Below are 11,514 nucleotides of genomic sequence, written 5' to 3' on the forward strand. Positions count from 1 at the left end.
TAAAATCATTTCACAAACCTCCCTCCATGACTTAAAAAAACCCTAACAATCCTACCAGAAGAAGTGAAAATACAAAAAAAATCTTAATGCGTCAAAATAGTGTTTGGCTACAAGTTTTGGTTAGACGATTGCTATCATATAAAAAAAACCCTAATGATATTTTTTTCACTGCAAAAAACAACTCACTTGTGGGAACATAGTCTGCAGTGTGAAAACACATATTGGGGAACGAAGACCTGAAAACACAAGCGTATTTTTCCCTTTATGCTTGTTTGTTTTGAAAAGTAAACTTTTATCAATTTTTGCTCCAGATTAAAAAAAGAATTAGCAACCCCATCAAGAATATCCTTGTGAAGTGGCTCCTGGTGATTCTCCAGATTAAAGTTCGGTTTCACAATCCAAAATGAAGGTTGGTTCCAAATTGAAGGAATGTTGGTCTCTAGAACCATGTCAAGAGATTAAAAGTCAAGCCATTGCAACAAACCAAGTTGTTGGCAATTAATCATTTTCAACAAGTTGCTATAGCTGGGTTTTGGCTTTTGGTTTGGATTTTGGGTATAATATGGGAAATATTATGTTTCGTTTTACATTTTCCTATATCTGTCATGTTAAGTTTTATTTTGAATTGTTGCAATATGTTATGAAAATGTTGGATTGTTTTTAAATCAGACATGCCAAGTTTTATTTTGGTTTTATATTACTTTAATGCTTGAAGCTTGCTCACCATTCAAATTCAATATTGGGTGATTAACTCCAGAGTCAGATCAAAGAAAAGAGTACAGAGTGAAACAGACTAGTTTATTCAATGTAAGAGATTGGTGAAGTGGGGGTGTTTGGCTACAAAAAAATTAATTTTGCCATTTTAAGATTATTTTATATTGATGTCAGCATAAAACCAACAGAACCGTAAAATGAGGGTTTTGTGAAATGATTTTAAAATGTCAAAGGATGTTGTGATGTGCGAGTAGGTTTTGTGAATACAGAAAAACCTCAGGGGGGTGTATGTGTAATTAACCCTGTAATTACTTTTTTTTTTTTTAACAAACGATATTATCTACACTAAGGAGAATGGGGTGACTTATCCTCACAATGGGCTAGCAATAATGTGATTTAAATTCGCTTTTGGCGACAATTGAACCTAAGACCTCTCACTTACAAATGAAGAACTATGTAATTACTTAACAAACTTAATCAATCTTAATTGAGTTTAGGCTTTAATTATTTTAAATTAATTTAACTTGAGTTTAGGCTTTAATTATTTTAAATTAATTTAACTTAATCTTTTTTTGCTTTCCCAAAACTTAAGCTTATCAATGTGCGATCCAAGGTGATAGTTAGAAAGGTAGTGAAGAATTAGAACTCTTACTAATTGATTATAAACTAAAACCTTCATGCAATTCTTCCTTCCTTAGCGCTTTCCGCAAGCCATGAGTGGCGCTTGGTAAGACATCATGAATTTTTTTTTATATTTGTTTTCTCTTTTATCCTTTTTGTTTTATCTTAGAGGTGGGCCTTGAATAAGAGCAGACAAATATTAAAATTTTGAAAAATGTGTGTGGAAGATAATAAGAAGTGTGTAAAAATTATCATCCTATTTTATACTATGAGCTGAGATTCTCGAATCATATTTTAGAGTATTTTCCTATATTACTAAAGGTAGAAATTCTTTATTGTACATTCACTTTCATCTATGAATATATCAATGACACTAATAGTGCACAGAACAAACTCTAGGGTCATGATGCATAATCAAATGATAAAAAACGTATCTATAAAATAATTGTGATGTCTCAAGTTTGAGGACTCATTGCATTATTACAACAATATATTTTATTAATTGACACCCAAGTAAAACTTTCATATAATAACCATCATTTGATTGTGTTTAGCGAATAACCAATCATTCTTCCGAACGAGAGGTATATGTTCTGATCTTGCAGATTGTCAATGTCAGATTTGCAATCTTTGTCATAATTATATAGAATATGAGTATGAGAAATATAACTTTAAATTACATTCTCTCCATTACATATTTTTTTAAGTGCATAGCTTTTAATGACACAGTTATATATAAACAATAAACACTTCTATCCCGGTAAATCTTTTTTTAGGAACTCTAAGATTCCTTTTGAGATCCCATTTTAAGAGAATGACTTACATAAAATAAATTTATTGTCGTCGTGACATTCTGATTCAATAATGCAATATCATTTTTTTTTCTCCACATGACCTTATACATAGAAAAAATGCTATACTTACCACATTTTTCATACCCTATTTGTATCATCTCTCTAATAAAAATGAGACCACATGTGTTGGTGAACCCTATCTCTATTAGAGAGGTGGTACAAATGTGATATAAAAAAATGGTAAGTGTAGCATATTTTGGGTATGTGAGGTTCCATATGACGGTGAACTCATTCTACGTATGTATAAGGTCATGTGAGGTGCCATGACAGTGTAGAATTAGACTGAAGTGTCAAGTGACAATGAACTCATTTTAAACAAATTATTATCTTATATTATGATCTTCTATTGAAGATATGTTGTAAATTTTGAGTAGAAATTTCATTGTCCCACATTGGTCACTACCAAAAGGTTATTGCTTGCTAAACCCAAGTGCAGGTGTCGCATAGCAGTATAAACTCGAAGTCCGAGTGTCGTATTCCTCAAAGAGCGTTGAAAAAGAATGCAGAATTATCAAAACTGAAACCAAGAACAATATCGAATGAGATGTAACTTATAGAAGAAAAAGTTCAACAATTAAAAATACTAAAGCATCATCAGGGTTCCACCTGCATACAACTATGCAATTTCACTATTTTGATTCCTTTTTATAACTCAACTGAGATACCAACAACAAGTAATCTCAACCGGAAAATATAACAATTAAGTTTTCCTCATATAAAACTTCTTGAAAAGTGATTTTCGTTGTAGATATTCAAAACAAAATGCCCATTCAATTTCTTATAGAAATAATCCCAAATATAATTTGTACCTACGGCAACAAAATATTAAAAAATTACTCTGTCGAAATCGTACCAATCGACTAATTTATTCAATTCACTAAAAGCAGGAATGTGAAACAAAACTATAGGAAAAACATGATTAAACCTATGAATCATAACCAACATTCATCAATCCGAAAATAGAATAAATAAGAAATTCCGTTGAAAATCCATAATGTAAAATTGACATTAAAACTCCGAAATAGAATCGAAATAATAAAGCTACATACTCGTAATATAGGTTCCCCCCCTAGCCTTAGCTAGGGAGATTAGTTCTCCATAAACTAAATAGAAAAAGAAAAATCTAAAATTATGAAAGAGCCCCTTTTGAAAACAATTAAATGGAGATTATATAAGCTGGTGCCGCAGCCAACCTCCATTCATATTCTTCTTGAATAATGGTCATTCATCAACCCATTATTAATATGTTAATGCCAATCCTCATAACCCTCTGAATAATGGTCATTGATAAACCTTAATGCCATATTGAAATGGTAATGGCTGGCCGTTTCTTTTTCTTTTTCTTTGCCTTCTCATTTCTTCATTTCTTTTCGGTAACCGACGTAGAGTTAATCACCAATTTATTGTCTTGTGCCTCACCCTTTAATTGCCTTGCAACATTCTCTTAGTCTTGCACGTGAACATTAATATAACATCAGTAACAAAATTAAAACAAATTAGATATAAAACCTGTTTGACTAGTTATACATGATAAAGCACAAATTTGATAAATTACTAGAGAAAAACATGTAGCGGGTATAATCAAAGCGCATTAGACATGCACTTTTGAGCAATTATCACACCCCCCAACTAGCTTATTGCTAGTCTCTAGCAATTCAAGCTACTGAAAACATGCTCTATCACCAAACCAAAAACAAAAAGTCACATGGAAAAAATCAGTTTCCCCTACATAACCCTCAAAGCATTTTATTCAAGTGTACATAATAATCGAGAACCTTAATAAGCATAAAGCAAGCGAATCCACAATATTCTAATATTAGCAATAATTTCTCAAATATCCTTGGAGTGTTGTGTGTGAAAGAGCCATAACAATGTGATCCTAAGCTTCTTTAAATCTCAATATGAAAACAAGTGAGTCTCTCATAGGATTTACACTTATGCACTTAATATTTCTGTGTTAATGTGTCTCACTCAAGTGATCTCATAAAAACATGCCGCCATATGCTTGCTTGTCCACCTACTCGCTATCAATATCATGTGACTACTTGAATCAAAGGTCTTTAGTAAGGTTGTAATGGGGCTTGTGGTTAAGGTTAAAAAGAAGAAAAAGGAATGGGAAAACAAAGAGCCTATGAAAATTAGTAGAACACATGATGAAAATAATTGACTGCAAAGTCACTTGAATCCTCTGTGGCTCCACCAATATCTTGAACATAATAACACTTTTCACTATTAGAGACCAAATTGCATTGTGTTGGGCCTCAGACTTCATTTCAGCAAGATTTTTTTTTTGGTGAAAAAAATAGTATAAACAAGAGCTAGCTTAGATACCAAACACATATACTTCTTTCCTTTGAAGATTTTTGCGCTCTACAAACCTCTCTAGATTGAGGTAAGATATAGTTTTTAAGCTTTATGGGTAAGGAGAACATGGGTCATGAAAAAAACATGCTTATTTAGGCTCAAATGGTTATCCAAGGGATAATGTATCAGGGACACTGGCTTGTTTGGCCATGGTGGATATCCTAAATGCCTTATTCATTTTCAAGTTATCACATGAATTGAAATATGTTCGATAGGTTTAAAGCAAGTTGTAGGGATACATGTGATTGCAAGATCATACGCACAAGAATAAAAAGTGATTGATGTATAATGTTTCAATCATATAGGCTAAAAAACTCACAAGGCTACACAAGATCACTAGATTCACATATTAATCTTTAAATCATGCATTAGTTTCACATCAAAATCGCTATGTGCATTGCTTTTCCAAGAATAATCGAAAAGGTAGAGAACTAATAAGAGAATTAAGCATCACTATTAAAACATGCTCACTATTTCCTTAATTACCATGTATGAAATGCAATTTTTTTTATTGGACTTTTTTCTTTTTAAATAAAAGGGATGAAAATTACATAAAATAAAAATGAAATGAAAAACAACTCGACATGTCGTCAAAAGCAAGTAAAATATACTTCTACTCCCCCCAACTTAAAACTGACATTGTCCTCAATGTTAATATTCATAAGAATAATAAGCAAGAAAGACACGCAATTTAAATTGAGAAAAAGATTAAGGAAAGAATACACCTGAAGGTCTAAGAAGGCTTCGAAATTCTTCCAACAACTTGTCGACGACACGTTGATAAACTGAAAAAGAAACAAAACAAACGAAACAAAAAAAATAAAAGGAAAAGTAATGAAAAGGGCTTGAAAACTTTGAGTTTTAATGATAAGGACAAAATAAAGGGTAAAGTGAATAGTACTAGATTTGACTTTTTAGTGTAAAAATGTGGTTTTTCATTCAAGTAAACAGTACCGTGGGCTTTTCGTTAAAGAAAATATGGGCTAGAGTAAAGAAATCATTCTTGATAAATAGGATCCTCCAAACAAATGGTCTCATCCTGCAAGGCAATACTTTCCAAAAAGGGCTGAAGACGTTGACCATTAACTTTAAATACATTACCATTCGTTGGATCCTCGACCTCCACAGCTCCAAAAGGAAAAACTCTTTTCACCACATAAGGACCTATCCATCTAGAACGAAGTTTACCAGGAAACAAATGCAATCTCGAATTGTACAAGAGTACTTTCTGCAAGGGCTTAAAAGTTTTTCTCAAAATATTTCTATCATGGAAAACTTTCATTCGTTCCTTGTAAATTTTAGAACTTTCATAAGCCTCATTCCTAATTTCTGCCAATTCATTCAATTGAAGTTTTCTATTCAAACCACAGCATCCAAGTTAAAATTGAACATCTTAATAGCCCAATAGGCTTTGTGTTCCAGTTCCACATGCAAGTGACAAGGTTTCCCATAAACTAGTCTATAGGGAGACATACCAAGCGGGGTTTTAAAAGCTGTATGATAAGCCTGTAATGCATCAGTTAGTCGGATAGACCAATCTTTGCGATTTGGGCTAACTGTTTTTTCTAAAATTTGTTTTATCTCCCGATTGGCAAGCTCAACTTGGCCACTTGTTTGGGGGTGATAAGAGGTAGCCACTTTGTGAGTAATACCATATTTTTTCATCAAAGCTTCAAATGGTTTATTACAAAAATGTTTACCCCCATCACTAATAATAGCTCAAGATGTTCCAAATCAGGAAAAAATATTTTCTTTTAAAAAACGCAAAACAGTTGTGTGATCATTTTTCCGACATGGAACGGCCTCGACCCATTTTGAAACATAGTCAACACCTACTAAAATATATAGATTTCCGAAGGAAACAGGAAACGGACCCATAAAATCAATACCCCAACAATCAAACGGCTCAATGACTAAAATTGGATTCTTAGGCATCATATTTCTACGAGTTATGGCACCCAACTTTTGACAACAATCACAAGTTCAACAGAAAGCATTAGTATCTTTGAAAAGAGTAGACCAATAAAATCCTCATTGCAAAATTTTTGTAGCAGTCTTTTTAATAGAAAAATGACCACCACATGCCTCATTGTGACAAAAAGAAATTATGGCATTGATTTCATGATCAGGCACACATCTCCTAATTATTTGATTAGGGCAATATTTAGATAGATATGGATCATCCCAAACAAAATTACGTACATCCATTAGAAACTTCTTTCTATCCTGCACACTCCAATGAATCAGAATTTCACTTGTAGCAAGAAAATTAAGTATGTTAGCAAACCAAGGTAATTCCGAAAGAGAAAATAATTGCTCATCAGGAAAATATCATTAATGGGTGTTAGTTCAGAATAATCATCAAAAACCAATCTGGACAAATGATCCGCCACCACATTCTCTACCCCCTTTTTGTCTTTGATTGTGATGTCAAATTCTTGGAGTAAGAGAATCCATCTGATCAAATGAGCTTTTGCATCCTTCTTAGTAAGAAGGTATTTGAGGGCTACATGGTCAGTATAAACAATAATAGGAGAACCAACAAGATAAGCCCGAAATTTGTCCAAAGCAAATACTACAGCAAGAAGTTCTTTTTTCAGTTGTTGAATAATTCATTTGAGCACCATTCAAAGTTCTACTTGCATAGTAAATGACATACAGTTTCTTATCCCTTCGTTGCCCCAACACATCCCCAATTGCATAATCACTCACATCACACATGATTCAAAAGGCAAAATCCAATAAGGTGGTTGCATGATAGGTGCAGAAGTTAACATGCCAATTAATTTATCAAAAGCAATTTGACATGCATCGGTCCATTCAAAAGCAGAATCTTTTAATAAGAGATTACATAATGGTCTAGATATCGAACTAAAATTCTTGATAAATCTCCTATAAAAGCCAACATGACCTAAAAAGGATCTAATATCTTTGATGGTCTTTGGAATAGGCAATTTAGCAATCAATTCAATTTTAGATCTATCAACCTCAATTCCATGAAACGAAATAGTGTGGCCAAGAACAATTCCAGGTGAAACCATAAAATGACATTTTTCCCAATTCAAAACAAGGTTCTTTTCTTGGCAATGAGTTAAAAAAATTTCCAAGTTATTCAAACAATCATCAAAAGAATCACCAACACAGATATATCATCCATAAAAACTTAAAGAAATTGCTCCACCATGTCACTAAAAATACTAAGCATGCATCTTTGAAATGTAGCGAGAGCATTACACAATCCAAACGACATTCTACGAAAAGCAAAAGTACCAAAAAGACATGTAAATGTAGTTTTATCTTGATCGTCAATGGCAATTTCAATTTCATAATAACCTGAATAATAATCCAAAAAGCAATAAAATGCATGCCTAGCCACCCGCTCTAAAGTCTGGTCTATAAAAGGCAAAGGAAAATGATCCTTTCGAGTCACAAGATTAAGTTTTCTATAGTCAATACACATACACCAACTAGAAATGACTCTAGTAGGAACCAATTCATTTTTATCATTTTTAACTACAGTTAGACCAGACTTTTTCGGAACAACTTGAGTAGGACTCACCCACTGACTATCGTAAATTGGGTAAATGATACCCACAGCCCACAATTTTAAAACCTTTGTTTTGACAACTTCTTTCATGTTAGGATTCAACCTACGTTATGGGTCCCGAGATGGTTTAGCACCATCTTCCAAAAATATTTTGTGTGTGAATACAAGAGGACTAATTCCTTTTATATCAGCAAGAGTCCATCCAATGGCAAATTTATGGGCAGTCAAAACCTTAATTAACTTACCTTCATGCAAATAGTTGAGTTCGGAAGATATTACCACAGGGAAAGTGTCATCTAGCCCTAAAAATGCATGCTTAAGACCTATTGATAACGTCTTGAGCTATAATTTGGGCACCTCCACACTAGATGGTTTGACTTTTGATAGCAGTGGAAGCTCCTCAAACTTAGGTCTCCATCTATTCACTTCTTGTACTTGACAAGAATCAAAGACATCAACAATTTCAGTTATTTTAGTATCATTTTGTGCATCATGATTCAAAAGAAAAATTTCTAAATCATCCTCAATTCGACTCCTCTCAAACTGTCCATGCATTGCAGTCGAAATGAAATTTACAACCTCACATTCATCATCTCCATGTGATTGCCTGAAAACATTAAAAATGTTAACCTCCAATGTCATATTTCCAAAACAAAGTTTCATTATCAAACTCCTGCAACTTATGTTAGCATCACATGTAGCTAAGAAGGGACGTCCTAAAATTACAGGAAAGTGATTTTTAGAGTCCAGAACAGGTGCAATATCCAAAACAATAAAATCAATAGGATAGTAAAACTTGTCTACTTGGACTAACACATCCTCAATAACCCCTCTCGGAGTTTTAATAGAACGATCAGCCAACTGCAATGTTACCTATGTTTGCTTTAATTCACCAAGACCTAGCTGCAAATACACTGAATAAGGTAGTAAGTTCACACTAGCGCCTAAGTCAAGCAAAGCACAACAACAACAACAACAACAAAGCCTTTTCCCACTAAGTGGGGTCGGCTAAGTCAAGCAAAGCACGATCAATAAAATTATTTCCAATGACACAAGACAAAGTAGGACTTCCAGGATCTTTATATTTTGGTGGAATTTTATTTTGCAATACAGCACTCACATGGGCAGCTAAAAACGCAGTTTTCTTCACGTTATGCTTTCTTTTATAAGCACACAAGTCTTTCAAAAATTTAGCATAAGCAGGAACCTGCTTAATAGCATCTAACAAAGGAATATTTATCTTTACTTGCTTAAAAAGCTCAAGAATATCAGAGTTATAAATAGCTTTTTTTAAGGGTTGTAAAGCTTTCGGAAAAGGTATAGGCACATGATATTCCTTGTAATTTTCAAATTCTTTGAGCTTGTCAAGTTTATCATTACTTTTAGTTTTCTCAACCTCCTCAAGTAAAGGTGTCGTATCAATTATTTTACCGTTCCTAAGAGTAATTACAGACTTAGCATGCTCAAATTTAGTATCAATTAAATTAACCACTTTAGGATTAGCTTGAGTGTTTGCAGGAAATCTTCCGTTTTCATTAATCGACATAGAGTTAGTTAATTTCTAAAGTTGACTCTTTATTTAAGTTCATAATTTGGCATATTTAAGTTCATGATTTGGCATATTAGCAGGAAAAACAATGCATGAAGGAGATGCAACACGAGTTGGATGCAAATAGTCTTTCAATGTTCTGGGGGGAGGGTTTCCCTCGCCTTCAATAACTGCACGGTCAACCATGTTGATAGACTCACTATCATTATCAAAAAGATCTCCAAACAAAGTTTCAATTTTAGTTTTTGGACACTTAGCAAATTTGCCTCGATGATCAAGATATCGCATGAAAATTTAAGAAAGAAGAAAGAATAAAATAAAATAAAAATACAAATAAAACTAAAACGCAAACAACAACCAAAAAAATAGAAATAAATGGAAAGAGTGTACCGGATGGGGAAAAATTATGCGCTCCTCGCCAAATCGCACCCTTAGTAACGGCACCAAAAATTTGCTTGCTAAACCCAAGTGCAGGTGTCGCGTAGCAGTATAAACTTGAAGTCCGAGTGTCGTATTCCTCAAAGCGCGTTGAAAAAGAATGCAAAATTATCAAAACTGAAACAAAGAACATTATCGAATGAGATGTAACTTATAGAAGAAAAAGTTCAACAATTAAAAATACTAAAGCATCAGGGTTCCACCCGCATACAACTATGCAATTTCACTATTTCAATTCCTTTTTATAACTCAACTGAGATACCAACAACAAGTAATCTCAACCGGAAAATATAGCAATTAAGTTTTCCTCATATAAAACTTCTTGAAAAGTGATTTTTGTTGTAGATATTCAAAACAAAACGCCCATTCAATTTCTTATAGAAATAATCCCAAATATAATTCGTACCTATGGCAACAAAATATTAAAAAATTACTCCGTCGAAATTGTACCAATCTACTAATTTATTCAATTCACTAAAAGCATGAATGTGAAACAAAACTATAGGAAAAACATGATTAAACCTATGAATCATAACCGACATTCATCAATCCAAAAATAGAATAAATAAGAAATTTCGTTGAAAATTCACAATGTAAAATTGACATTAAAACTCCGAAATAGAATAGAAATAATAAAACTACATACTCGTAATATAGGTTCCCCCCTAGCCTTAGCTAGGAGATTAGTTCTCCATAAACTAAATAGAAAAAAAAATATAAAATTATGAAAGAGCTCATTTTGAAAACAATCAAATGGAGATTATATAAGCTGGTGCCGCAGCCAACCTCCATTCATATTCTTCTTGAATAATGGTCATTCATCAACCCATTATTAATATGTTAATGCCAATACTCATAACCCTCTGAATTGATAAGCCTTAATGTCATATTGAAATGGTAATGGTTGGCCATTTATTTTTCTTTTTCTTTGCCTTCTCCTTTCTTCATTTCTTTTTGGTAACCGACATAGAGTTAATCACCAATTTATTGTCTTGTGCCTCACCCTTTAATTGTCTTGCAACATTCTCTTAGTCTTGCACATGAACATTAATATAACATCAGTAAAAAATTAAAACAAATTAGATATAAAACCTATTTGACCAGTTATACATGATAAAGCACAAATTTGATAAATTACTAGAGAGAAACATGTAATGGATATAATCAAAGCGCATTAGACATGCACTATTGAGCAATTATAAGTTATCTCACATTACAAGGCTTTATCCTTTATAAAAAGTGATTGATGTGATGGACAATGGAAAATAAAATTGGACTCAACCTTAGGGTTGGACTTTGGAGTGTACTAATTAATTATCAAAAGATGGGCCTTGGACTCTTGGGCTCATGCTTTAATAATTAAAATTTTTAATTAATTATTTTTAATTAATTTCGTATTTATTTAATTAATTATTTTTAATATCAAC

The 11,514-nt window shown here is 32.8% G+C and overlaps 1 protein-coding gene across 1 annotated transcript; it reads right to left on the bottom strand.

The window, feature by feature from the left end:
- Window positions 1-8,442: 8,442 nt before the first annotated feature.
- LOC139190894 (uncharacterized) lies at window positions 8,443-9,646 on the bottom strand. The gene is made up of 2 exons (XM_070811384.1): window positions 9,221-9,646; window positions 8,443-8,961 (listed from the first exon to the last, which is right to left on the bottom strand). Exons 1-2 carry the CDS (start codon window positions 9,644-9,646, stop codon window positions 8,443-8,445), a joined length of 945 nt encoding a protein of 314 aa, XP_070667485.1.
- Between the last annotated feature and the right edge of the window lie 1,868 nt (window positions 9,647-11,514).

The sequence above is a fragment of the Malus domestica genome, chromosome 13 (genome assembly GCF_042453785.1).
Source record: "Malus domestica chromosome 13, GDT2T_hap1".
NCBI lineage: Eukaryota > Viridiplantae > Streptophyta > Magnoliopsida > Rosales > Rosaceae > Malus > Malus domestica.